At 43.7% G+C, this 27,580-nt stretch overlaps 1 protein-coding gene across 4 annotated transcripts in view; it reads right to left on the reverse strand.

Moving 5' to 3' along the window:
* Positions 1-25,485, reverse strand: part of EBF1 (EBF transcription factor 1) — a 409,288-nt gene extending 383,803 nt beyond the window's left edge. For all 4 annotated transcript variants that reach the window (XM_069592512.1, XM_069592511.1, XM_069592510.1 and 1 more), the window contains exons 1-6: positions 24,477-25,485; positions 22,236-22,392; positions 21,624-21,687; positions 20,938-20,993; positions 10,516-10,589; positions 706-774 (exon numbers count right to left, since the gene is read on the reverse strand). In XM_069592512.1, coding sequence (XP_069448613.1) covers positions 706-774; positions 10,516-10,589; positions 20,938-20,993; positions 21,624-21,687; positions 22,236-22,392; positions 24,477-24,610 — 554 coding nt within the window. In that variant the 5' untranslated portion in view covers positions 24,611-25,485. The remainder of the gene's footprint in view (positions 1-705; positions 775-10,515; positions 10,590-20,937; positions 20,994-21,623; positions 21,688-22,235; positions 22,393-24,476) is intronic.
* Positions 25,486-27,580: the final 2,095 nt, after the last annotated feature.

Raw genomic sequence — 27,580 nt, forward strand, 5'->3', positions numbered from 1 at the left:
ACGAATATTTGGAATGCGACTTTGCATAATCTCTGCACACACTGACTCAAAATTGCGCCGAACAACTAAAACAGATTTATTGTTCTACAGTGATTTACTTGGTCATGTCAGATTAGTAATATGGATCTGTTTAAAAACACAATAATTAAGACAAGCAGGATAAATTAATCAACTTCCAGTGCAGTCTGAGCTACAATCAAACCCGGGAAATTACTGTAGAAAATCTTGGTTCACAGATCTCTTTAAAACTGCTTTTATGCATAAATAAAACCTTAAAATGTAGATGGATTACGTCCAACAGAACTACTGTAGCTAAAAGTGATAATGATTCAAACATTTTTCAAATAAAAGTTAAATATTTATAAGCACCCAACCACATTTCATAAATCACAAATTATTATTATTTTATTTCTGAAGCTTCCTGGCACAGCATGAGGATTGAGCCACAGAAAGTCAAGAAAGAAGAACATTCCTTTAGGAGCATGAATCAGACACAAAACTGGAGCAATCCAAGAAAGCGGGCCTCCAAAGAACATTCCATATGGCTTTCCCAGGAATCGCAATAGCTCAGCGCAGCAGATGAAGTCAGGACCAACAGGCAAATTTCGGGCACATGCCTTCCTAACCCTCACCCGAGAGCCACACGAGGCAGGTGTTTCATTATAATGAGGAAAAAGAACCGACTGAAAGTAGAGTGGTCCCTACCTGTCAATTATCACTGGATCTGAGGGAGTCTCATTTCGGTTGCCACAGCTTTTCTTGTCACAACAGCGGCTGCAGAGCAAAAGCGAGAGGATTTAGTACAACCATTACAAATGTAAAATCATCATTTAGGCAGACAGAAGGTTCAAATTGCTGGGTTGCAAATGCTAGAATTACCACAAGCCATACCTGGCAATCAACGGATCCCTGGGACAGAATATTCTGTCTGGGTCACCTACAGGTTAATGCCAGGTTCACCCTCGCCCTGCACAAAGGTGGGAGGGAGAGGGACTCTCTCCAAGCGAGGACTGACAGCCCTAAGACGGGGCCTCCCCATCACTGCCCGCAGAACTGGAAGACTTCACTGTGAAACGCATTATTACTACATCTGCCCGATGAGAATATTCAGGGTTGTGGGTGGCTCAAACACTCTTCCCTCAAGATCACACTAATTGCGTGGAACACGTCAGTAATGAGGTATGAGTGATTCTCCCCCTCCAGTCATTTTGTATTCAATGGATTCCTTTTTCTTCTCCTTTCTCTTTTGTAGGAGACGTTTCCTTCCATCACAGCCTTCCTGAAATCCTAAAACTGTAACGGTCTGCTTTGGAACCATGCTCAGAATGTAAGAGGGAGAGTACAACACAACAATTCAGACAAAGAGGAAAGATAAAACACACAGAGATCCGAATGTCCTCCGGCTTTTGTGCCCTCCACCGGTCACTGCATCAGTTTTCTGGGAGCAGTATGGACATGGATCCGAAGGCTGGCAAAGGCCTGACAGTAAATGCTCTTTATTAGATCAGAGAAGAGGCAGACATGGGCAAGAAAAGCATCTACTATCAAAATCCCATCCCATGTGTGACCTTAAAGTTGCCAGTGTTTTCTTAAACTGAGATGCTTCTAAAAAGTGAAAAATTAGAGTTTTCGAAAATTACCCATGGTCAATGGAAGACTATCCATCTGAGACTTGTCTGAAAATAAGAAATGTGTCCACTGGCCAGTCTATACCTCAGGGCACACTATAAAAGCATGTATTTGATCAATCATGGAGGTGAGGTAGTTATGCAAGGGTTATACATTACCTGCATCACAAATAAAATATGCATTTATCTCCCTCTTACACAAGCACGCGCGCACACACAAACACATGCATGCACGCACGCACGCACACACACACACACACACACTCATTCGACCTAGTGAATCCTAGAGCCTAAATTTGGAGAGCTGTTGGAGAGAAACAAACACTGAACTTTATTTTCAGGACCCAGAAATATACACCCGCACAGGGGGTCTTTCACCAAAGTTGGGAAGTCTCTCTCTTGGCCATTACTCTCTCTCTGAAAAGAGAATCAGCTTCCAAATTGATGCTCATTTTATTTGTCCCTCATATCTTCAGAAAACAACAGCAAGAATTCTCTCTCCTTTGTCAGAGCCCCAGCAGAAAACCACACCCCTCGCCTTAGAGCCATCCCCTTTCTGGTTCAGAGGAAACAGTTTCCTCCAGGTCTGAGTTCAGCTATACTAGGATTTTGAGGGAAAGAAAGCCCAAGGGATCCCAACACGTAAAAGAGAGATGTAGAAAAAAAAGGGACTGAGAAATCCAGTAGTTGACATGAATGCCAAAAAAGTAATGATAATTTAAAAACTAAACTTTACTATCTCTGAACTCTACTTACTTCCCTGCACCTACATTTCAAGGGCTTGCCAGGAGAGTGCAGTGGTTAAGAACACTGACTCGACTCAGAGTTACTTGTGGCACTGGAGCAAAGTACTTCACCTCCTGGAGTCTTAGTTTCCTCGTGTATAAAATGGAGCGATTGCAGTACCACCTCTAAGTGTGAGGGCACAGGTCTCGAAAAAAAGGCCCATCGACAGAGCTCAAGTCTTTACCCAAGGAGACAAGCAATACATGGGAAGGACTATTTCTCCTTGCTTTTTTTTCTTTTCTTTTTCAAAACAGTGATTGGGCAAACCTCCAGAGGTCAAAACCTTCACCATCATCCTGCCTGGACTATTGCCTTCCAGGGACCCTTCTAACTTGCCTGATGATAATTTCAGACTAGAATCTACATCTCAAGATGATCTGACCCTCTTCCTCCTCACTGCACTACCCTCAACCAAGTCACTTTCATTTCTCACTTGGCCTCCACATTGGCCTCCTCTCCACTCTTCACCCACCACCAACAGCCAGAGTGGTCTTTTCAAAATGCCAGTGGAACTGACACTCCACTGCCCTAGACCTTTTAAGGGCTTCCCACTACACTGAGACTAAATCTACAGCATGACAGGGAGCCAGAACACCTCCCCACCTCTTGTCACTCTCCTCCAATGTGCCATGCTCCAGCCTCACTAGCCAATTTCAGTCTCCCCACTCAGTCTGACCCCAGGGCCAGGTGCGGGCAAGCCTTTGGGGCTGGACTGCTCCTCTTCCAAGCCCTCCCTAGCGAGCCAGCCTCTACCCACTCTTTGGGGCATCCCAGGAGGCTCAGGAGTAAAGAATCTGCCTGCAATCAGGAGATCTGGATTTGATCCCTGGAGAAGGAAATGTCCACCCACTCCAGTATTCTTGCCTGGGAAATCCCAGGGATGGGGGAGCCTAGCAGGCTACAGTCCGTGTGGTCGCAAAAGAGTCGGACACGACTGCGTGACTAAACAGCAGCACCCTCCTCTTTGGGCTGAGGCCTCTAGACTCCTTCCTCAGAGAAGCTGATGTTAATACTTGATAGGCTGCTCCAGGTTTTCCCTTTCAGGGCACTAAACAAAAAGCAAATTATATTCTTATGTATATACTTGTGTATTTTTTGTTACTATCTTTCTCCTCCCACCCCTCCCCCACTAACCCATATGTTTCATAAAGGAACACACTGTCAATCTTATTTACCTAGCAGGTAGCTGTAAGGCCTGGGACAGAACAGAGAAGATCAAATAATGGTTGGTTGGTTGGTTGATTGGATGACTTCATGAATGAATGTATTATACGAGGGGAAATACAATCCAATAGGAAGGTAGCAGATAAAGGAAGCCACGCTGCCCCTCTGAGCAGACGCTGCCCAGGGAAGGAAGGTTCACCCCCACCCCACCCCCCAGACCACCTCCCCAGGCAAGGCAGCAATAGGCCTGAGATCTGCCCTGTGCCTTAAGCACTGTCTTCATCCCGTTAAAATATAAGTGCCCTCGAGTGAAGCCAGCTGAATCGAAGCACAGCCTAAGTGAGAACCACCCTCTCTGCTGTGCCCCAAGGGACCCAGAGCAGAAAGCAGAAGCGAAGAACAGAGGTGTAGAAGGACGAAGAGAAGAGGAATAAAAAAAGGAAGATGGACTAAAGGGCTGGAGGTCACTCAACATCATTTATAAAGAAAACTACACAAAGTATTAAAAGCAGCCCAACAGGTCTCCTGCCTCTCAGGTCATATCACTGCACTGCGTCATCATCATCAAAATGGGATTCCTGGGCTCTGTACTGCATCTGGGGTGGTAACAAAGCAGTGTCTACGGTTTAAGCCCACTTTAAAAATAAATGCATATACATGTATACATATATGTGTGTGTACCTATATATGTAAATATGGAACTGTGTGTAGCATTAAAAACAATGAAGGCTGGTTTGTCCACATCATCACAGAAAGAAGTCTATGCCATATTACAGCTTGAGAAAGCCAAACTGCAGAATAGCATGTATGGTGTGTGTGTGTGTGTGTGTGTGTTAGGTCACTAGCCGCATCCAACTCTGAGATGCCATAGACTGTAGCCTGCCAGGCTTCTCTGTCCTAATGGAACGAGTTGCCATTTCCTACTCCAGGGGATCTTCCCAACCCAGGGATCAAACCCACATCTCTTGCATCTCCTGCGCTGGCAGGTGGATTCTTTACCACTAGCGCCACCTGGGAACCCCCATATGTATGATATGGGTATGGTCCAACTTCTGGGAGAAAAAAACCAGGAAGAGAGATGGAGGGAGGAGAGGAAGAAACAAATTGTCACAAGCCACCCTCAGTGCCCTCAAATTTCTGCACAAAGTGACAGCCTATGAAAGCCCTTCTCTTACCACCCCCAGAGCTCTCTAGCCCCTCATCCTGCTTCACTTTTCTCCCGAGCACTCATTTTATATTTATTTTTCTTCTTTATTGTCTCTCCATGAGTACAAAGGTCTTAGACTGTTCTGTTCATCCCTATATCCCCAGCAACTAGAACAGAGCACAGCACACAGTAGGCCCCGTGGAGTAAGTGAAGAAGAGTAGAGAGTACACATTCCATTCTGTATTTCTGCAATCTTTTTATTGCAATATTACTTTCCTATCAAAAAACTAAAAATTAACTGCAAATTGGGAAAGGAAGGCCTTTCTTTAGGCTGAGCCAGCATCTAACCTCCTGAATCTCCCTACTTCTAATGCAAAGCCAAGCAGAACAAAGACCTGTCCTTCCTTCCTTCCCCATGTTGGTCTTTCCTTTCTTCTCCAAGCTGAAATGCCTCCCCAACCCAGTTGCCTCTACTGAACCCAGAAGGACCAAGAAAGGTGGGGACCAACCCCTACCATACACAAGGCAGGCATTAACCAAGAAGGGGAAGGATGAAAGGAGAACAGATTCACTTGTGTTTAAGGCAGAAGAGGTCTTGGGCTGAAACAATACAGTACATGGAACAACAGACACAAAAGCACTCCAAGGGAAAAGCTACTATGTTAACAGAAGAATCACAGTGCTAACTCCATCCTCATGATGGTGTGACTGATGGATCTTGTTCCCCTCAAATGCTGTTCTTGAGATTGTTACTAAGTGTGTCCGGCACTGCACCAGGCACAGACCTGGCATTTGCTTCCTGAAGCAGGCAGCTATCAGGGGGCTTGGAGTTTCCTCATTTGCCTTGTCACAGAGCAGGATTCCCACTACTTCACATCCATTCTCAACATGCACCCCAGTGGCAGGAGACCAACGTGGCCCAATCACAGGAGCGGGGACCCTGCCGCACCTGGGGTCCTACATACACTGTGGACTCAAAACAGCAGCCCTTTCCCAAGAAAGACTGTGTATCCCTCAGACAAGCCTGTCCAGGGAAAAGCAAGCTTGTGAGTCTCTTTCTGAGCAGCATGGCCTAGATAGTGCCTCTCTAGCACGCTGACACATGGCTTCATAAACCAGAGCAAGAGACGTTTCCATCTTCATCTCAGGGACATGGAACTTCTTCCCAGAAGTAGAGGCTCTCTTAACTGGAAGAAAGCATCACCTCCACCTCTAAGCTTTACAACAGAAAGCAAGATTATTTTACCCATTAGCCAAAATGGCTGGAGAATGAGCATATGGTTCTCTGAACAATTTGATTAATAGTAGTAAGTTCATTCTTTCCCTCAGTTAACCAACATATTCAAATTCTCCCATTCTTATAAAAACAGACTTGCTCCTTCTTTTGTTGAGTTGATTTCTTCACTGCCCAACTATCTCCTTGCGAGAGCCTCCATCACTTCTTGCCACCTGCATCCCATAAAACCTGGCTTTCGAGTTAGCACTTACTTGAATATCCTCTCTTGAAGTTCACCAGTGACTTTCTGGTGCTCTTCTCAGTCTTCAGGTCCATCTGGATCTCCCTACACTTATTATGTGGATGGCTCCCTGCCTCTGAAATACCCTCCTTTCATTTCTATCTCCTGTATATTCAAGGTTTTTTTTCCTAATTCTCAAATGCACTAAGAGTGACACTGTTCCCCAAGAATGTATCCACAGCCTCTCCTCTAATGCCCCATCCCCTGTGGATCCCACATAAGGCCATAGCTTCACCTCGCACCTTTGTGAAAAGACCTCAGAAGTTGATTATCCTTCACCCTGACTGTCCAGATCCAGGCCACAGGCTCACCATCTGCAGACCTCTCCCCACAGAAATCCCACTTGGACCACCAACAAATGGACCAAAACACTCCTTCGCACACTCTCTAAAATCACTGTCCTTTCTCACCTTCCTCCCAATCCCTGCAAATACATCCTCCCTTCTCTGAGCAGCCATGGTCTTTGAGCTCATGTCTCATCCCAGTCCACTCTTTCTCCAGTGCTCATCTCCCAGGCTAACCTGTCGGCTCTCCTACTGTAGGGGCCAGTCCTTTCTAGCTCTTCATCCCACTGTGTTTTTGCAAAGACTACAAGAATGAATGAAAATATCCTTGACCAGCATACCTAGAATGAACAAAGCATGTTAACATCTTAGTGGACATTTCCCTTCCTTTCAACAGTCTCTTACCATCTTTCCCTCTGAGCAACTATGTGCTGGGTACTTAGCTAGAGACTGCAGATGTTGCTACTGCTGCTCCCACTACTTCCACTGCTTCTATTAATATCAGTGCTTATACTCTGCTGTGACTATTGACCATAACAATCAACATTCAGCACTTACTATATGTCGGGTACCAAGATAAGCATTTACAGGGGTTATAGGATTTAATCTTAATAATGACCCTATGACAGAAGTCACAGTTTCACACATTTCTCCTCATTTCACATATAGGCAAATAAAGCAGAGAGGAAAACTGGACAACTTCTTCATCTTCAAGGAGCTCTTAGTCCAGCAAAGAAAGACTTGCCCTAGACATACAGTTACCATGTGCCGAGCGTACAGTTGCAGTGTCCGAAGGAAAAGCACAGGATATAACAGGAGCACAGAACAAGGGGGCCTCACTCAGGCCAACAACCAGGGACACTTCCCTAAAGAAACATGCCTCAGTGGGAATCTGAAGAACGAAAAGAGAAAAAGCCAGCCCAAGAGGAGGGAAGAACAAGGCCTATCAAGGGCCCAGGCCAACCCTGAGAGCTCACGGTCCACAAGGCATGAGGCACTGACAGGGGGGAAAGAAGGCTTTTCTTAAGAGAGCACTCATCCCCTGTGATTGTCCTGTGTCCTGGAAAGGAAGAAAATCTGCTTCCACCTGCCGGGCGCGGACTGGAAACTGGACTCACCTTCCAAGCAGAGTTTCTATTTTCCCTTCACATTTTGAACACGAGATGTGGTGGTGCATATAATCAAATCCTTTGTGGAACGAATCCTGCTTTTACATTTTGAAGAGCTTCATCCCCAAGTATTAACAAAATGTAAAGATGACTGGTATGATAGATTCCAGTTATCCAAAATGCAGAACCTCTCCCAGAATTCCATGGAAAGAGTTCTATGCCATCAAGTCAAAGGGGTTTTGTCTCAAAGAGAGACAGTAATTATAATCCCATGGCACCAAGTCCTTTACATAGCTCATGCAATGGATTACCCTCTCAACAGAACAAAACTGATTTTTTATATTTGCAACCACCTTATACGTAATTCCCTGATGCTTTTTTTTTCCCTGCCAACAACAAAACAGAATCAACCCAAGCCCTTTCCTGTCACTCTAAATTCTCTGTCTCCTTTACCATAGCTACAATGTACTATAAATATACCTCTTTTGTGACATAAACACAAAGTTTTATTGTGCCGTTAGCCTTGATAGAAAGCACTGCAGAAAGTTGTTTAGAAATTAAATATCTAAAACAAGCTATTTTAAAATCCAAGGCCCTCACTATTTCATGTCTGCAATGAAGAAATTTCATCTTAGGGAAAGCAAGCTGTCTTTCACACCATATGGTTAATGGTGGTGCATAGCAATTAGCCAGGCTGATTAATGGTGAACAGACTCTAATTTTATGCTTATAATTGAGCCTGCATTTGCACCCCTGGTGCAAATTCAGCACATCCCAACTTCCACTTACAACAGGCAAGAAATCAGGAGAAATAGGATGGTGTGGAAAGTGAGAATTTTTTCTGAAGCCCCCTAAAGAGCATCAGATTTGCAATTTAAAAGACTGTTAGCCACACAATAGATGACAGGCTTATGTAATAGGGTCATGGCAGCCTGGTAAACAGACAGCACCCCTTCCACATCTATGGGCAGCCAGGGAAACCTTCATCTGTAACACGAGCAGAGTGACAGTCTGAATATGACTTTTCCCTTTTGGGCACACAACGCAAACATCATTTGCCTTCAGTGGCTTGAGGATTTTATTTTTTGCTATTTTTATGTTTCTGAAAAATAGAACCTCAGCCGTAAAGCACCCCAACCAGCATAATAAAATACTTTGGGCCAATGAATTTTAAGAACAAGAAAAAATATAAACGGCATTAATAGAGGGTAGGCTTATGTGTGAAAGGCATAATATATCTTCAAGTATTTTAAGAACAGAATTATTTCTAGCACAGTCCAAACATGTACAGATATGAGATGCAAATCTATGATTTACAGATATTAGTCGGCCTATTGGTTGAGATCCATCTTCCTGTCTGTCTCCAGTTTGCTAGAATTATATGGAACAGAATACAGAGAATTCATTCTAACAACATGCTAATTGTGGGAAGGTAAAACAGAGATATGGTTGGAAACGCAGAAATATGAAGGAGGTCATTTTTTAATGTTCTTCAAAATGATTTTACTCATTTATTCTGAAAAGTGCAGCTCAGCTCTAATAGTACAACTGCTGTATGCAATATAACACTAATTTTGCCTAAAATTATCTTCTAAAAAATCCCTGACCATATTTTGGTATTTTGTTGCTGCTTTAAAGTTAGAGAAAGGTAACCTGTTTGGGGAGTAATTAATAAATTTTACAAATCACTAAAGTGAAAACTTGTGAAACTCCTGTATATTTTAGAATAATATATTATAGGTATGTTTTTAAAAAGGAGAAAAAGAAATTTCGATTACATACATAATTATATATGTAGAGGAAGTTAATATTTGAGACTTCACTAAGGAAACACGTTCATCTCTTTTCTATTTTATTTCCACCTGTAGAGTTTTCAGATTGCTTTCCCCACAAGTCCCTGAGCAGCAAATAAAGCCCATCCATGCCGAAGTGGCAGCTGAAATCCCTACACGAATTGGTCAGAAATAGACAGGAGTCAAGCACGCTTTGTGCCAGGAGAACCCGCATGGCTAACAAAGCAATTAGTAGCCCTTCTCTGATGCAGAGTGTCATCGTCATGCTTTATCCAATTACTCAGAATATATCGGAAGCAAAGTGCCAGTGTTATCTGACAAAGAATAAGAACCTAAACTGCAAGTTAGAAGGCTGTTTTCTGGTTTACTCTCTCCCATACAGAGGGTTGGCTGAGGCCAGGGAAGTGAATGTGGTCTGGTTTCACATGCAGCTTCAGACGAAAATAAAGATACTCATTTGTGGACAACATGAATGTTCACACCTTTCAGGGACTCATCTTTGCTATCTTTCCAAAAACACATTACATTTAAGAAACATTAGCTACACTGTCACAGTTATATAAAAGGTAACGAAGATTAAGAGATCGGATGCAAGGTAGGGGCAGGGGCAGGGAACCGCATTCATTTCAAGGAGGAATGATGCCTATGTGGATGGTCATATTTTTAAGTGGAAAAATTAAAAAGAGGAACTATAACTTTCAAGTCTTATCCAAACAGAGACTTCTGCTGACATCAATAGAACTCTTACTCATTTTACTAGCAATGCAGTTGAGTGCATACATTAACACTAAAAGGGTTATATTGTATTTCATTCGATTGACAGGAAAAGGGGAAGGGCACTGTTTTGTGCCCATTAACAGTGTGATATCAAAATGGAAACATAACTTTTAGGATGAAATCTAATAAATAATTGAGAACCACTGTGATGTGTGACACTTTACTACCAAATACATCTAACAGTTTTTAGTTTTAACAGAAACGTATATACCAAAATAGGCCTGAACTCACCTAGAATTTAGAAGTACGAATCTGAAATACAAATTCATCTTCTCTTTGGCAATTAAAGAGAGAACAAGGAATTCCTTACCTGCACATGATCTCGTGTGTGAGCAACACTCGGCACATTTCTGGGTTCTTATCTTGGCCTTCATATACTATGGCCTGTAAACAAAGGAAGGATTTGAGTTAAGAATGGAACTAAGCAGCAGAGAAAAAGATATCACAGTCGAGTTCTTGACCATTCACCACCGCCCCAAGCGAGGCCAATTAGCTTTCAGAGCCGAAGCCCTCACCGGGCTGACCCTCTCAAGACGGTTGATCAACCGTCATGGAGTGGAAGGGGATCAACCCACATGGAGTGGAAGGGGATACATTCCTCTTTGTCAACCCACATGGAGTGGAAGGGGATACATTCCTCTTTGTCCCATCAACCACCTTGTTATAACGCACATCTCTGGATACTTGTATGAGATGGGCTTCTGTTGTCAAGACAACCACAACTCTCTCTTTAATTCAGAATAAAAATAAATCTAATCAATGGGGAAGGGAAAATCCAGAAGGGTTTAGGAGACTGAGATACTAGTGATTTAAAATATACAAAACCACATGGATTTGATTTTTAAATAATTGTTGTTTGTCACCTTATCTTACTACTTTCAGCTCCAAATTGTAATGTTCTGGAGGTAAGTAGTAAAAACAAGTGAGGGTATGGTTAATGAGTCCACTCACTGTCGTCTTTGAGATGATGCATCAATCAGGGGAAACCCTTCCTGCCTACACGAAAACACATGTTCTCCAGGGCGTATACCCACCCAAACAGTAGAATCTGCCTGCATATGCTGGGGGAAGGGTGAGGGGAAGTGAAGCCATGGTTATCTCCCTCAACCAAGAAGAACTACATCTGACTCTGAAAATTTGGAGTCCCAAACCACCTGACCATCCAAGATATTTTTGTCTGCTTTTACTTATATGTGTACAAACATTTTCATTAAGGTCACCAGAAGTTTTCCTGAGACCTCTGCCTCCTGGAAGATCTACTTGTTAATACCTGGGCCAAAGAAAAAATTCACAGCTATGGGTAGAGGAGTGCTCTAAATGGGTATACATTTTAACTAACTTAACAATGTATCACTGCATAATACTAATATAACACAGTTTCAAATTGTTAATAAAATTACTTTCATACATTCAGATAACTCTCAGTTTCTTGGTGATGAAACTACCTAAATTAACCAGAGATTTTTTTTTTTTTTTGGACACACAGAAACTACAGTAACTAACTTGTATTTGGCTGAAACGTGCTCTCTTTATGAACCTGGGACTTTCAAAACCATAAATGATGGGGGACAGCTTATGAAATTGTGTGTGCAAACCCTCAGAACAGGCTCTGATTTTATGTAACTCCAGAACAAAACAAAAACTGCAACAAATTAAAAAATGACAAAAAGAACCTGAATAAGGATAAAACCGTTCTCTACCACTGACCCATCAAAAGTCTTTTTTTTTTTAATGGCTGCCCTGCTATTACCCTGTATTTTTAATATTTTATTTTACCATAATTTTAGACATACAGAAAAGTCGCAAGAATATATAAAGATTTCCAAGATACTTCGCCCAGATACTTCACTTTACCCAGATGCGTCCAATGTTTACATTTTAGTAAACTAAATTTATTCATCTTTCTCAGTTTTCTTTTCCTGAACCACTTGTTAACTGCAGACGTGCCCTAAATACTTCAAGATGCACCTCCTTAAGACAAGAAATTCTCTTACATAACCACAGCACAATTATCTGAATCAGAAAATGAACATTAGCACAACACGATAATGTAAACACCTGAGATTTACCGGCTGGGCAACGATGTCCTTTATAGCAAGACAAACACACACCCTGATAACAACCACTGCGTCCAACTGTCATATCGCCCTCAATAAGAAATATTCCTGAGTGTTATGTCATGACATTGACACTGTTGAAGAATAGAGGCAAGTTATTTTGTAGAACCATCCTCACGTTGGGTTTGTCTAGTGTTTCCTCAGACTAAAGTTATGTAACTTGGGGCTGGAATACCACAGACATGACGCCGAGTTCTTCTCAGTGTATCACATCACTCTGTCAGCTAGTCCCACCAATGGCAGTCAACTCTGACCATTTGGTTAAGGGAGCGCTTGCCACCCATCAGAGAGCACAGCCAGATCTATGTAAAGTCACTACTTCACTTTACGTAATTCATAACTATCTTCTGGTTAGATCTCATATGTGGTGCTAAAAACTGTAAATTACGCACTTTTGCAAAATCCTATTCTCACTCCATGTTTTGTATGTTCTCTTAATACCCCTGATAACCTCTGTTTCAACTTTAGTTTTCTGTCACGCTAAACTAATACAAGTAACTTGGAAAACAAAATTCACAAGTATTAATGGGATTTTCCCTCCTGTTTAAAAAGTAATAATTTGGCTTTTTTAGGAGGAAGGAATATCAATTACATCACACCTTCTCATTTGGATTCTTTCTAGATAATACCAGTATTATTTTTACTGAGACTACTGGTTCCTCTGAAATCAGTGGACCCTTGATGACACCCCATTAAACACAGGCTGCAGTGAAAATATGTTGATGACTCCCCCAAAACAGTAGGTGATCCACGGACTCCCAGGAATTCCATCTTTTCATCTTTGGTGACTGAACATCATTTGCTGCAGGCCCAGGGCCTCCGTAATACATCTCTACCAAATGTCAACCTGCCACTTCACCTCTGGCAGCAGAGACTTCCTCTACATCAAGCACAGAAAAAATGAAAGCATGAGTTTGGATTTGCTCAGAAATACTTAAACTCTGGGGACAAATGGAAGCAGGAAACTTCTGCTGTCCCTTTCCTTGGGGCCTCTACACAACAAAACTTTTCAGCATATAACACAGATAAACAAGTGCTTGCTGCTTCTGTGACTTCTGAAATAACAGCAAGTGAAACAGAGTCTTTTTCCTCTCCTTTTAAAGAGTAGAACTAAAATCCTGGAAATAGAGTAATCTAGAACCTCTAGCTATACAGTGGAACTCCATTAAAGGCATCTCCACCTCCAACCTCGTCTGTTTTTTTTTTTTTTTTTTACTGAGAAAACTCATTAACACACATACCATACCATCTTATAAAAATATGGTCTGAGAAATCAACATTCTGATGAGATCCAACATAGGAAAACAGGATAAATCTATTTTGATAAGTGTCTCTGATGTAGACTGTCAACAAGACAGACTCTCTAAAAAAATGGCAACAAGTTCTCTCTGGCTTTCACACACACCAAGTCTCTGCCATCTACATTTAGTACACACATCAAGACTGGTTCACAGTTCAGCAAACCCAGACTCCAAGCCTAAAATGAAAGGGATCCTCTAGCGCAACTTAGGGAAAAGTTTCTGCTTTTCTTCGTAATTTAAATAGGTGCCTCTGTAGGGTGTGAGTAAAGCTCCTTGAGGCTTGGATCAGCTGGGAGATCACAAAAGCTTATAAACAGCATTGACCACTTTAAGTGAAACCATTTTAATAGACAGCTGGTTTAGGGCCTAGACAATGGAACACCAAGAAAAAGGCTTATTTTCATCCTCCATAGTAAATCATGCGCCTGCTCACTGGGAAGAAGGTAATCTGCTGTGAGACCGACAAAGACAACAGTGGTTTAAATAAATCAATGTGTTCATCAGGGGTAAGAATGGGACGCCTGTTACAGAAGTGGGCAAGAGGGAGAGAGAAAACATACAAAATATATTATTTAAATAAATGAATCAATGGTGAAGCAACCAAAAAAACAAACCCAAAAGAAAAAAAAAAAAACCCAATATCAGGTAGAAAAGATGTTTACGTTAATCCTTCCAATGCAAATATAACCCTTAAGGCGGCAGGAATGCTTCGACAGGAAGAAAGGGAAAAGAATAAACAGCACAAAATGTGGCTCAGTTTGAAAAATCTAGTGAAACTGATAAAAAATAAAAGTTGTCAAAACTTGACAAATTTAGAAATTTATTCTTCTGAATATGCTAGCCTCCCTTTTCTTAATTTTCTCTTCTAATGAGCATAATGAAATTATCACAATTATTTTAAACACCCCATTGATGTTCATATTGAAGGTTTTTTCAGAAATAACTGTTTATAATTAACAAAAATGAAGGAAAAATAAGAATTCTTAAACTTTTACATCCTTACACAGCAACACTGTCAGAAGGTTTACTGTAAGAGGATAAAATGCCAGCAGTTTCAAATGCCCATTAACCTATACCATCTTTGAAAAGAAAGAAAATCAACTGAGAAATTCTGCCTCAGTCTCTACTGTTTTAGCAGGCATCTCGTGAAGTACGGTTCATCTTTGCGTTTCTAATACCACTGGGTCTTAAAAGTTAACTGAAACCTACTACAGATAAAGACCACGCAGTAAAACAAAAAATACAGGGTGAACTTACACTGGGATCACACATCAATGGGATGCCAAAAGAAATACAGAGAACTAAGCATGATTTTCTTTGTTTACTTTTCTAATAGTTTTAACTCTTTGTGTCTAATGCCAAAACAAAATGGGCAAAGAGAACACTTTTGACTTTGATTCATCAAAATCTGAAAGGGTTTTAGGAACAAAATGTTTTCATTAGGAGTCTTCTTGGTTTACAAACAAACCATCAGAGACGTGTCATCATTAACTGAGAAAGACAGAGAGAATAAAAGGAAAGAAAGAATGGAAGGAAGGAAGAAAGGAAGAGAGACTGTGGTTTAGTCTCTAAGTCATGTCCAACTCTTGTGATCCCATGGACAGAGGGCTACTGTCCATGGGATTTTCCAGGCAAGAATATTGGAGTGGGTTGTGATTTTCTAGGGGATCTTCCAGACCTAGGAATTGAACCAGGGTCTTCTGCATTGCAAACAGATTCCTGCATTGCAGGGGATTCTTTATTGACAGCTACAAGGAAAGCCCAGACAAGTTACCTGTAACTAACAAAAACTCCTAATTTTCTATTTAAATCAAAACAGCAACTCTGAAAATATGTCACTTTTTTTTTTCCCAAACTGAAAATAAAAAGCAAAACCTAATTTGTCACCTTAAAAATACGTCCACAAACGCACAAAGTATCTCTCTCAACTAGAAGTAAAGTGTCCTCTAAACACAGTCAGCATGCCTTTGGCAGCAAAATGCCAAGAACTAAAACTAATCAAAGAATAATATAAACACCTACACTATGAACATACAGTAACACTAATCATTACATTCGACGACCAAGTTCTAGTACTTGTCATAAAAAAAAAAAAGTATTAGCTAATGTGGTTCGAGAAACTTCTAGTAGGTGAGGGAGTCTCAGTTAAAAATTAACCTATGCCAAAGAAAACACTACAAATTTGACATTTCATAAACAATTGTGTCAAACAGCAATCCAAAATTGATAGTGGAATAAATTCTTTAAATTATTTTGCTTCAATTAGCAGTTTTGCTACTGGTGAACAAATTAATACAAAAATGTAACTTAAGCTCAGCCACTAAGCAGGCCTGTTTGCAGAACTGAATTAGGAAAGTTGCAAAGGAATGATATCATATTCAGTAAGCTGTTCAGTTACATCACAGCCTTGAATAAAAAGAGAATGTGTACCAAAAGCAGTTAGCTTCAGAATGCATCTTTTGTGCCTCAAAGAAATAAAATCTCTCATATTATTCAAACACCAAGATAAAAACTGAATCATTATAACAATATCATATTTCTTTTTCTAGCAGTAATAAAAGATATTTCACTCATATGATAACTACATTTACATCTATATTAGCAGATACAACTGGCTTTGTTAACTCAATGGGGTAATAATAGTAATAATAAAATAATAAAAGCAGAGAATTTATTAAGCACTTAATATATGCCAGTCACTGTTCTAAGCACTTTTCATGTATGAATTCATTTTCACAATGGAGCTTCCAGGTAGGTGCTACCATTCCTTCCATTAGTTTCCAAATGCTTACACATTTTAATAACTAAGACCAAATCATCCTTGCTCGACAACTATATAAAGAGTTCACCAGCATCCAAACACTTTCTTCATCCCTCTCAGCCGTATAAGACATGAGAAGAGACTATCCATGCAGTCATACAAGTTCAATAAATGCATTGCTACAAATACGTTCGTTTTTAATGCTGTTCAAACATTCACATGGAAACAGCTCTAGCGTAAATATCCCCGAACAAATGGCTGTATATTATCCAGGAGGGAGCAGTTGGACCGCCAGACTGGGAAAGTACTAGGCCATCTGGCTCCAGCAATCTCTCCAAAACCATCAGCTTTGTTTTCACCCCCAGACTCCAAACAACACATTTTCCACTGTGATGAGTTTACATTTTCCCAAACACAGGTCCCGATCATGCATAAAAATTCCAAACTTCTTCATTCCTCTATGTGCAAGGAAATTTAAATCACCTGCATTTTTGACATGTTACCAAAAGAGAAAGCTGCTGAAATATGGCTCCTAACTATAAACTTGCCCTGTCCTTTTTTGTTTGTTTGTTTCCTCAAATAAATGAAAGAATCTCTCTGCTGGCCTTGTTGAATTCCTTGGGAAATTATTGATACACTAAAAATGTGTTTATCTATCAATGAAGAACCACAAACAGAAAGAGCTGTTAATCAATTCTACGTAGCTGTGGCAGGATATAATGAAACAATCAATAGGAAAAAATGCACTTGCATCAATAACTTAAAGTACCGGGAACATCAAAATAAATATATAAAGATTATCTGGAAAGAGAACTATGACAGCAGTTCTGATTATTGTATCTTAGTCTTCTCACTGCTCTGGGGCTTTTAAGGGGTCCCCTCACCATACTGCCTACCTTCAAATCCATACACACCAGGATTATGTGACTATTAGTTTTCTCTTTCCAAAGAGAGAGCTTTGGTTTGGGGGCAGGGAATGTTTGTTTTTGATAACTTTATGGAATTTAGCACTCTTTCTCTGAACTATAAAAATGTCGCTTTTTTCAAAGCAAGATGGTAGGAGGGAAGAAAAATTAAAGGTTTTTTTAAAAAAAATAACGATAACTCACTGAAGCAATCACAGAACATAATGATGTTTCAGATACTACAGGAAAATCTGAACAGAAGCATATCAAACCTCAGACCTCTCTCACTGAGTTCATTTGAGTGTCCACAGTAGATACTGTTGTTAGATGCAACAGCCATAAACTTCTGGATCCTGCAGGCCTTTTTGCATGCTCTCTAATGGAATACCAAAAACAGCAATGACACAAAAACAACCTATTTTTAGTCCAGCTAAACTTGGTTTTGAAAAACCCTTCCCAAAAACAAGCTTATTTTCTAGTTGCGGACAAGTATTTTAAATATCATTATATCCGTTTTGTTCTATAAAAAAAAGTACAGGGATGAGAGGCTCAGATCCTTACACATTCATTTCTAATAAAGCTTCCCCTTTCCTGGTAGAGTCCAAAATTAAAAGTCATTACCCAAAATAGTGTAATGAGACACTTTGAAAAGGTGTGAAATACTATGTCATACCAATACATCTTGGTTGATTGAGTACATTTCTGTTTGATCTCAGTGCTACTAACTCCACCCAAGATCAGGAAAACTATACCAATATATCAAGTGCACAGCTAGTTTTGAATCTTGCTTGCCAAAGATTCCCTTCGAGTTTTAACCCCAACTTGTGAGTCAAAGATATGACATCACATACATAAAGCTGCATCTGATATGAAAAATGTTATGATAAATTAGCAGCTAAGACACTTGAACTATACCGAGATATTCCCTCTGAAATTTATGATGTTATTAGAACTCATCGCATCACTGAAATTATTCCATTCTGCAACAAAACTCTATCAAAATTGTGAGTCTATCTATAAGAATTTCACAGGGGGGGAAAAGTAAGTATTTAATCAATCACCTATATCAAGCTTCTGATTGAAGGGGTCACTGCATACTTAACTAAAATAAAAAACTGAAGAAATTTAAAAATCAGACTTGGCATTTTAATGATCATGGAATAATTTCAAAGCTAGATGAGAATCCACAGTTTTACTTATCAAGGCTAGAACAAAATAATTACATCACAGCTAAGGAGAGTCAGGCTCTTCATGCTGATCTGCTTTTTGAAGACTATTGTATTAGCTGTGTACACAAGAAGCTAACCTACTTCCCAAACTCTTACAGCACATATTCAAGGAACAAGCAACCGGATAACGGGCAGAGATTGCCTTTCAAAGTAAAAGCTACAGAGAAGGCATTAGACAACTATTATGAAAGCAAACAGGTATGCCTGGAAAAAATCTTTTTTCTTGATATTTTTAGACTAAATTCAGATAATTACTAAACTTTTTTTCAGGTCACTCCCCACCAAAATATGTAATTGCCTACATTTACAATTTTAACCTTCAGTGAGATGTCACAGTATGGCCAACGACTTTCTTATACCTGCTGTTACTACACTTTATTTTATTCTGGTCCCACCTCCACCCTCATAACTGATAGAATTTATGAAACCAAGCAGTCAAAGAATGCCTTATACTGTAATTTTTCTTAAGCTCTATGACCCTATTAGTAAAATAATATTAGATGTACTGCTTTATAAAAATCAAGATTATTTTTCCACCATAGAACAGTGTGCAAAGTCAGATCATTTCATAATGGGAAAGTCAATTCTTGTGGCACTTTTTCTTTTCTTTTTTTTTTTTTTACAGGGCCTAAAATAAAGTTTTGAGAGAAGGTATCACTTCAAGCATGTCCTAATTTTATGTTCCTTACAACTGTTCACTTCATGGAGTTGCCTATAATTTAATATTTAAGTGGCCAATATTTCACAAGCAGACAGGTCTCATATACTGGTTTGTGGGGATGTTTTTATCTTTTAAAAATTAAACTCTAATAAGTACATAGTTCAGAATATGTATTAGAATTCATACTTTCCCTTTTCCCCTCCCATCTTTTCTTTTCTCTGATGGAAATGGAAGAAAAAGATATTCAAGGTATCAAACACAATTTTTTACACAAAATTCCACTTAAGACATTCTTGTTCTGATATTTTTTTAAAGTTACTGAAATCAAGTTTTTTGACTTTTTATTTGGCAGGAAAAACATTTTTAAAAATACAGTGTCCAAATGAAAGGGAATTAGCCTATATAATGATCAAAGCCAGTATAATAATAATAAAACAATGATATTAATAAAAGTATAAGTGTGCATTTACTCTGAACGATCAACTACGAAATAAAACAGATCAAGAAAGTAAAATATTTAGGCTAATAATCTGAAACATATTTCAAGAGATATGTATTCATCGTTTTAAAAAATACATTTCATCCTCTCATGTTTTTTACGTGGCTCACAATGAAATATGAAGGTAATAATTACAATTAGCTGTTATTTAATTGGTCCTTGCTGAGTAGATTTTAAAACTTCCATCAGCTGGGTGCATTTTATACAACATATTTAAGCCATGGGTATCTAAAAACAATTTTTAAATATGCATGTATACCATAAATTGAAACTTTCCAAGCCAGTATCTATGAAAACTATGTCCCCCTTTTTAAAGCGAATACTTTAAAATCACAATCAAGCAAATGAGCTTTAACCCTCTCACTAAATTGGTGGTTAGTACACAATGGGTAACTTTCTCTTTGTTCTGATTTCTTTCCCCCACCCAATAAAACTGTCTTCTTTTTTGTTACTAAATCCTCCGGCTACCTAACCAGATATTTAATTGCTAAACTTTTTCTTAAAATTAAAAAAAAAAAAAGTTTCTGCCCCTCGTTAAAACGTCAGACCTCTTTTCTGACTCGGCTCATAATTGTATCTTTTAAACCATAATTCAACCTTAATGTATACTGCTTGGCACCCGCGTGTTGGGTAGCTTAAGAAAACGCCGTCTATGTACCTTTAAGACCACAAGCTCACTCATGCTGCCTGGCTTCTTGCCAAACTTGGAGGCAAGAGCAGGAGGATTTTTGCAAAATACCCTCTAACAATTGTTGCTCCCTCTTCCAGTACTACCACCATCACCATCTCTCATTTTTTAATGCGTAGAATGGGTCATCTACGCTCTCGGTCCATCTCCCCATTCCTGGAGAGGCTGCCTTTGCCCCTCACCCGTTCCTTCTGCCCTCGAACCTCCCGGGGGAGGTCCTGAGTTTCACAAGTTCAGCCCGATCTGCACCAGGGTCCCTAGGCACCTTCTGCGCCCCCTGGGGCTCCCTGGCCGGGTCACAGGAAGTTCAGCCCGTATTCTCCCCCACTCAGCACCCCCATAGTCTTAATTCACAAGGTCTGAATTTCCCTTGTAAAGAAGGAGCCGTCGAGTCACCTTCCCCACGCGGCGAGCCAACGTGCTCCTTTGGGAGGCTGCGCTGCGAGAGCAGTCTGCCCAGGCATTGAGAGTTCGACTCCCAATCCTCCCGCTAAGCAGTCGCCAGCTTCTTAACTCTCCCAAATTTCGCGGCCGTGGAGTCACCCCCGCGGCGCGAAATTAAGAAACTTACTTGTTTTGTCATGGAGTCAATGAGGCGAACGTAGAAATCCTGCTCGGTCCTTATTCCTGGGGGAGGGGACGGGGGATAGGGGAACGAAAAAAAAATTAAGTGAGGGAGGATCTGCACCAAACAAACAACGGAGCTCCAAGGCTGATGGAACTCCGACTGTCCCAGAGAAGCACAGCCGGGACCCCCTTTCCCCAGGGCACAGATAAGGGCCACTGGCCTAGCCCGAGCGCTTTTGGAAGGCAGCCCCCAAGCGCTGGCAGCCGGGAATAAGATGGACCCCCCACCTGGGTACTTTCCCTTCCAAAGGCTGGAGGCCCTCTGCACGCTCTCCTGCAGCCATCAAGGCCCTGACCGCTCGAGCCCCCTGAACTCGAGGGACTTTGGGGATGAAGTCTATGCTAAGCGGAGAAGCCCGGCCTAAGAAAGCGGAGGAAGAAAAACAAAGCCGCCCAGCGCGGGTTAAGGCACCACACCTGGGCCCAGGTACGCTGATGCGGCCGCCCTCGGGCCACTCAGAGCCCTCCTCAGGTGAGACCTCTTCAAGCAAAACCGGCGGGGCCACTTTACCCCGAGAATGCCAAACAACTGTGCTTTGCTCAGGGTTCTCGCCCACCTGGAGCTCCCCCAAGCCCCCTACCCTCACCCGCAGCCCCGGGTTACTGGCGTGGAGCCGACAGGAGCCTCACCGTTGCTGTAGAGGAGCTGGAGCCGGTAGTGAATCCCGTTATTGGTCTTTTCGCTGTTGGCTTCCTGGGTTGCAGCAGAACGCAAAGACATAAGAGATGCAAGAGAGGTCGGCGTGAGCTAGTGGACCGACTTCGAGGCATCTTTCCCCAAACAGGGACCCCCGGCCGGGGAGCCGGACAGGCCCGGGAGCAGCAGAAATTGCGGCCAACTATGATCCCCCCGCCGCCCTCCCGACCCTTACTGCTCCCTCTAACTTTCCAGAGAATTTCGTGGGGCGCGCACAGGCGATCCCGTGGCTAGGGCCTGCGGACAAGCAGAGGCAGGAGCTGCGCGTCGTCGCGCGGTCGAGGGCGGGTTCACCCCGGAACGCTTGACCCTGGAGTGCGAAGCCGGACTCGCCTCTCTCCAGCTCCGGGAGTCGGTGCGAACTTTTCTGGAGCAGAAGCTCATGAACCGGGAGCCCAGGTTCGCCCAGAACGGGAAGTGGCTTGGGGACCCCGCGCAGGGATGTGCTATGGATGCTCTGCACTCGCGGAGGAGCGCGCCTCCCAAAGCGCCTGGGCCTGCTTCCGGGCCAGGGGGCGAGGGGCAGCGGCGCTGCGCCCACTTACTTTTTCCTTCTCCACGAACCCCACAAAGGCTGTCCTCTCGATCTCCACGGGCTGGCCCTGTCTGTCGTAGAGGGCCAGGACGAAGTGGAAGAAGTTGGATTTCCGCAGATTGGAAGGCGGCTGCTTCTCAAAGTGAGCCCGGGCCAGACCCACCCCGCTGCGGCCAAAGACGTAGAGTTAGACGGCTAAGCGGGACAACAACCTGCGACCCCCTTGTCACCCCTTACACACGCGCGAACGCTCAAACAACCACCTTGTCTGCCCCCCAAAACGCCCAGTGGGCTCCCTACACGCCCCCTCAGGCTCCTCGGGCCCACCAGGCGATGGGACCAGAGTGCCAGCAACTGTCCCGTCCTCCCCGCCGAGAACCGGCGCGCCCCCGGAATTTGACGAAGAGGTGTGAAAGTTTTGTTTGGGTTTTGCACAAGAGATAAAACGCTGTACGCATTTATTCCGACTGGACTCCGCTGCGTAGGGGAGTAAGAAAAGAAGCGGTGGCTGAGGGGAACCCGATCGCGGCATAGAGACGGCCGCTGACAACTTAGAGGGTGGGATGGGAGTTGGTTCCCGCCACCCCCTCGAGTCTCCCGTGGGCAGGAGAGAATGGAGGGGAACATGCTCAGCTCCTCGCTGCAGCAGCCATCCTCCGGGAAACCTTATGTGCCCCCGGGACAGCCGCGGATGCCCGGCATCGGGAAGCTGCATGTCCCCCCCACCCCCCCAAGGAAAGCATGTGGAGGAAAAGGACCTGCGGGTGGAACTCAGAGCCGTCAGGGGTGGTCGCTGTGGGAAAGGGAATTGATTTTTTTAAAGACCTGTCCTGACAAAGTTTTACTGTTCGCAGAAATCCTCACACGCTTTCCAGAAATCCTATGAACAAGGGCTGACGGCTGAGCGCGCCCTCCCGGGGGTTGGAGCCTGGGGCGCCTGGGGCGCCAGGGGCTCAGTGAGGCCACTGACAGCTCGACCTGCCCGGACACAAGGGCTCGCGCACACACGCACGCGCCACACACAACACACATACACACTTTCGCTTCTAGCCCGGTTACCCAACTCACTCTCACTACCAACCACCCCCATCCTTATTATCACTGGGGACGGGAACAGTGTTGTGGACACTTGTCCCCAGCTCGGAGAAGATGAGGATGATGTAATTAGTCATCTTCCTTCTTCCCCTTCCGCTCTTTCTGGGCGGGATAGAGTCTTGGGCCACCATATCTCCCACTCTCCCAAGCCCAAATGGTGGCCTGAAAAAAGGGGGGACCATTTCTCAGTTGGGACCAGGAGTCCCCAGAAAGGGCACAGAGGGTGCCCGGGGAAAGTTCCCCCAGGTCAGTCTCCTGGAGCAGTGCCTCCAGGCCATACAACCGAGCATCCCAGGAGCTGAGAGTGGCAGAGGGGCTTAGAAGGGGCCATAGTTACAGACTGTCGGGAAGACTTTCAGAAGATGTCAGAATTAAAGTTAGGAGTTGCTCTTCTCCGCGTGGACCAAGAAAAACTGAAAACTACAAAGAGGAAAGGAGCATCAGAGGAGAAATAAGATGATTCTAGGGGGAAATGTAAAGAGAAAAGGAGTTAAGAGAAGGGGAAAAGAGGAAAGAGGGAGAAAGTGAAGAAAGAAGAGGCAGGAAAGAAGGAAAAGAAGGAAGGAGAAGAAAGGGGGAAAGAAAGGAAGTGAAGAAAGGAAAGGAGGAAGAAAGAAAAGAAAGGGAGGAAGAGAGGGAGCAGGAAAGGAAGGAGAAGGAAAGAAAATTTTCAAGTGAGAGAAAAGGGTAAAAAGAAAGAAAAAGAGGAGGAAGGAAAGGAAGAAAGAGGAAGAGAAAGCAAAGAAGAAGCAAAGAAATGAAAAAAGGCAAATAAATGACAGAAAAGCGGAAAAAAATGAAAGGAAAGAAAGAAAAGACAGCCGGCCAGAAAAGAAACAGCAATCACAGAAAAACACAGATATCCAACATCACGCTGGTGAGAGCCTCTTCTGGCTTAAAACAAAATGAAAACAGTCACAGACCAGGCAGGGTAAAGTGCCGGTAAATCGTGGGCTCCTCGCAGGCAGCTCCTGGCTCTTCGGCCGCAGGCAACCAAGACCTGGCGGCCGGGGAGCGCGGAGCCCCGGAGGCTAGCAGAGCCCAGCCGTAGACGCAAGAGCGCGGCTCGACCCCGCGGCGGCCACTGCCGCTACCGCCGCCCGGCTTTGCTGCTCGCGGCTTGCCTCCCCGGCCGCGGTCCCCCAGCGGTACCCACCTCTGCGCCGCCGTGTTGGCGTCCAGCACCCCGGCGCCCTGCATCCACGTCCGCACCGCGTTCATGCCGCTGCCCAGCGGCTCTTCCTTCATGCTGCTTCCACTCCGTTGGATGCTTTCCTGAATCCCAAACATGAAAACAACCTTTTCTTGTGGAAAATCTCCTCCCCCTTGAAAATTTGAAAAAAAAAAAAAAAAGGCAAAGAAAACGCCAGCCAGAGATTTTTTTTTTTTTTTTGAGTCGATGAACTCGCGCTAGATCAAGGCGGGCTGGAAAGCAAATTTTTAAAAAATGTAAACCTTCTCTCAAAATTGAGCGATAACCCCCAAAAAGAGAGAGAGAGAGAGAGAGAGAGAAAAGGAAGGGAAAATCCAACAAAAAGACCAAAATAAAAAAAATAGAGATGTGTGCTTGGCTGTTGGGGGTTGTTTGGTTGGTTAATTTTTGGTTTGGGTGCTTTTTTTTTGCTTTTTTTTTTTTTTTTGCTTTTTTTTTTTTTTGTAATGATCACAGGCCGGTGAAGGACAGGAGGGGCTGGAGTTTCCTTTTGTAGAGGTACCGTTCACTTGAAGAAGCAGGAAGAAAAAAAAAAAAAAAAAAAAAACCCTGATGGCAATTTAAGAAACAATAGACTCAACTCGCGCTGCCGGCTTTGCTACTTCAAGTGTCATTTTCCACAACCAGGCAAGTTTTTCCTCTCTCTCTCTCTCTTTTTTTTTCCTCCTTCTCTCCCAACCAAAGATGTTTCTTTCCTTTCAGCGTGTATAGATGAGGAGGACGCTGGTTGCCGTAGACAGATACACCAGAGAGGGAGAGTAGGGTGGGGGGAAGGGGGAGGGGGTAGGGAAAGACAGAAAGAGGAAAGGAGAGGAGAGGAGAGGGAGAGAGAGAGAGAGGTGGACCCTGCTAGATAGAGATTCTGTTTTCTCCTTGCTAAAATAGAAGTGATTTGCAGGCTTTCCCTATGGAATCCAGTTTGACTCTCCCCAGAGCTAAACACAAGCACACTAACCCCAAAGGGAGGAGGCGGGGCCCGCGCCACAAGGGCCCGCCCCCTCATTTGCATAACGTCATCCTTCCGCCTCGCCGTAGCCAATCGCGGCGCCGGAGCCTCCGGGCTCTCAGCGCAGGGCCACGCTCCCTCATTAACATCCCTCACCGGGTGGCGCAGGGGAGCCGGCCAAAGTTATTTGCAAAGTGGCGAGCGAAGGATCGTTGAGTACCCGCGTCCGAGCTGCAGAGGAGCGGGGCTGAGCTGGGAAGTGCCGGGCAGAAGGGAGACAGAAGGAAGGGGAGGAGGATATTCTTCTCAGGGATTTGAGCTGGGGTCTGCATCCTGGCCATTGCAGTCCGCTTAGCATCCTCGCCGCGCTCTGAGCGCGCTCGAGGCGCACAGGCTTCGCCCTCCCAGGGTCGTGTCCTGCTCCGCTGTTCTGGGACGTCGGGGGCAAAAGTGGAGGAGACGGGAGAGCTCGGGCAGAGAAAGCAGGACGCGCATCCCAGGTGCCCACCTCTTCGCTTTGAGGAGGGGGTGGTGGGTTGGAAAAATGGGTGCGCGAGGTCGGCGCTGGGAGCTCGCGGAGGGCACTGCCTCCACGTTGGGAGAGAGGGGTGGACCCTGGGCCGGGGCAAGGGAAGCGCTGTGGATCCCCAGAGAGAGGTGGACCGGGCTTTGCCTCTAGTCAAGTCTCTGAAACACTTCTCGCTGGGCCGCTTGCCTGGAGACAGCCGGCGTTAGGCACTGGCCTCACGTGCTCACTTCTTTGGCGCATTCTGCGGGATGGATAGGTAAACGGTGGAACGAATGCTCTCACTGTAGATGTGCCAGGCTGCGTTTTAAAATTTTGCTGGCATTCAATCCCCACCCTCTCATCTCCGCCCCCCAAATAGATTCTTCCCTTAGTGTAACTACCAAAGCAAAAACAACGTCTCTGATGAGTTACTTGGTGTAGGGTTTCTCTCTTCCTTGTTCTTTCTGTTAAAATTGGAGCTTGAACAAACCCTCCCCCAACTTCTGCCTCTGCGACCTGTCCAGAAAGAAAGATCTGGAGAAGGAGGGAATGAAGGGAGGGAAAGAGGGAAGAAGGAAGGGAAGAAGAAATGGTCCCCTACCTCAGATCTTTCAACATATATGGTTGTGGCTGGCAAAGGAAATAGCTAGATGTTTCTGGGTAATGCACCCCATCATTTTTTAGCAGGTTGTAACCTCTAATAAGCACATGGTGAACTTCTGTTTCATTGCTCTCAAAGGAACTCCCTGACTGCAGCCAAATCTGCTAAAGGCTCCTTCGGGGAAATTCTCTGCCAGAAATCCAGGTCCCCTTTCTGCCTGCCTTTCTTGGCCCTTTGATTTAGGAAGCTCATGGGGTCATTGATAGAAAAGTACATATGCCCATGTTGAATGGAATGGAGACAGGCAGAAGTTATGGTTTGTGCTCTTCACAGTGCAGGAAAGTGAGAGCCACTTCCAGACTAGTTGAAAGACTATTTCAGGCCTGAGGATACATGGCCACTGTCTTCAACACTGCTTTATCTCTTGTGCACAAAGCCTGCCCACTCTCATACCACTTAACTTGGACCACTTAATGTGCTGAGCTTTTTCCCTGGTACCATAACTAATGCCACTTCCTCCAAGATGCTCTTGAAGAGATCCATTTGACCCAGCAGGATCCCCACACCTTCTACCAGGCATTAAGTAGATGTTCCTGAGGGATATGTTGGTGGAAACACTGGAAGGATTATAGATCTGTGAAGAGGCAAAATGGAAGGCTGGACATCCATCTCTACAGTATTTAACTGCATAATTGAAACCTGGACTGCTGAAAACGTCTCAAAACTCCAAGTTTAGGCCCAAAGGGTATCTAGAGCCAACCCCTTCCCCTTCCTGGACCTCTCTGCCCACTCTGCCTTCTTTCCTGCCCTGCCTTCTCTAAAGGGATCCTTCAAAGAAGGGGGACCAGGATGCAGAGGCCACCCTCCCATCCAAGAGTCCCAGATAGCACTGGCAAAAGACAGAGATATCCCTCTCTTTAACTTCCTGAATCTCTATTTTATGCTCCAGTGAACGGTGTTCAGGACTCCAAGTAGAGTCTGGTGAGGTACAA

The sequence above is a fragment of the Ovis canadensis genome, chromosome 5, assembly GCF_042477335.2.
Source record: "Ovis canadensis isolate MfBH-ARS-UI-01 breed Bighorn chromosome 5, ARS-UI_OviCan_v2, whole genome shotgun sequence".
Classification (NCBI taxonomy): domain Eukaryota; kingdom Metazoa; phylum Chordata; class Mammalia; order Artiodactyla; family Bovidae; genus Ovis; species Ovis canadensis.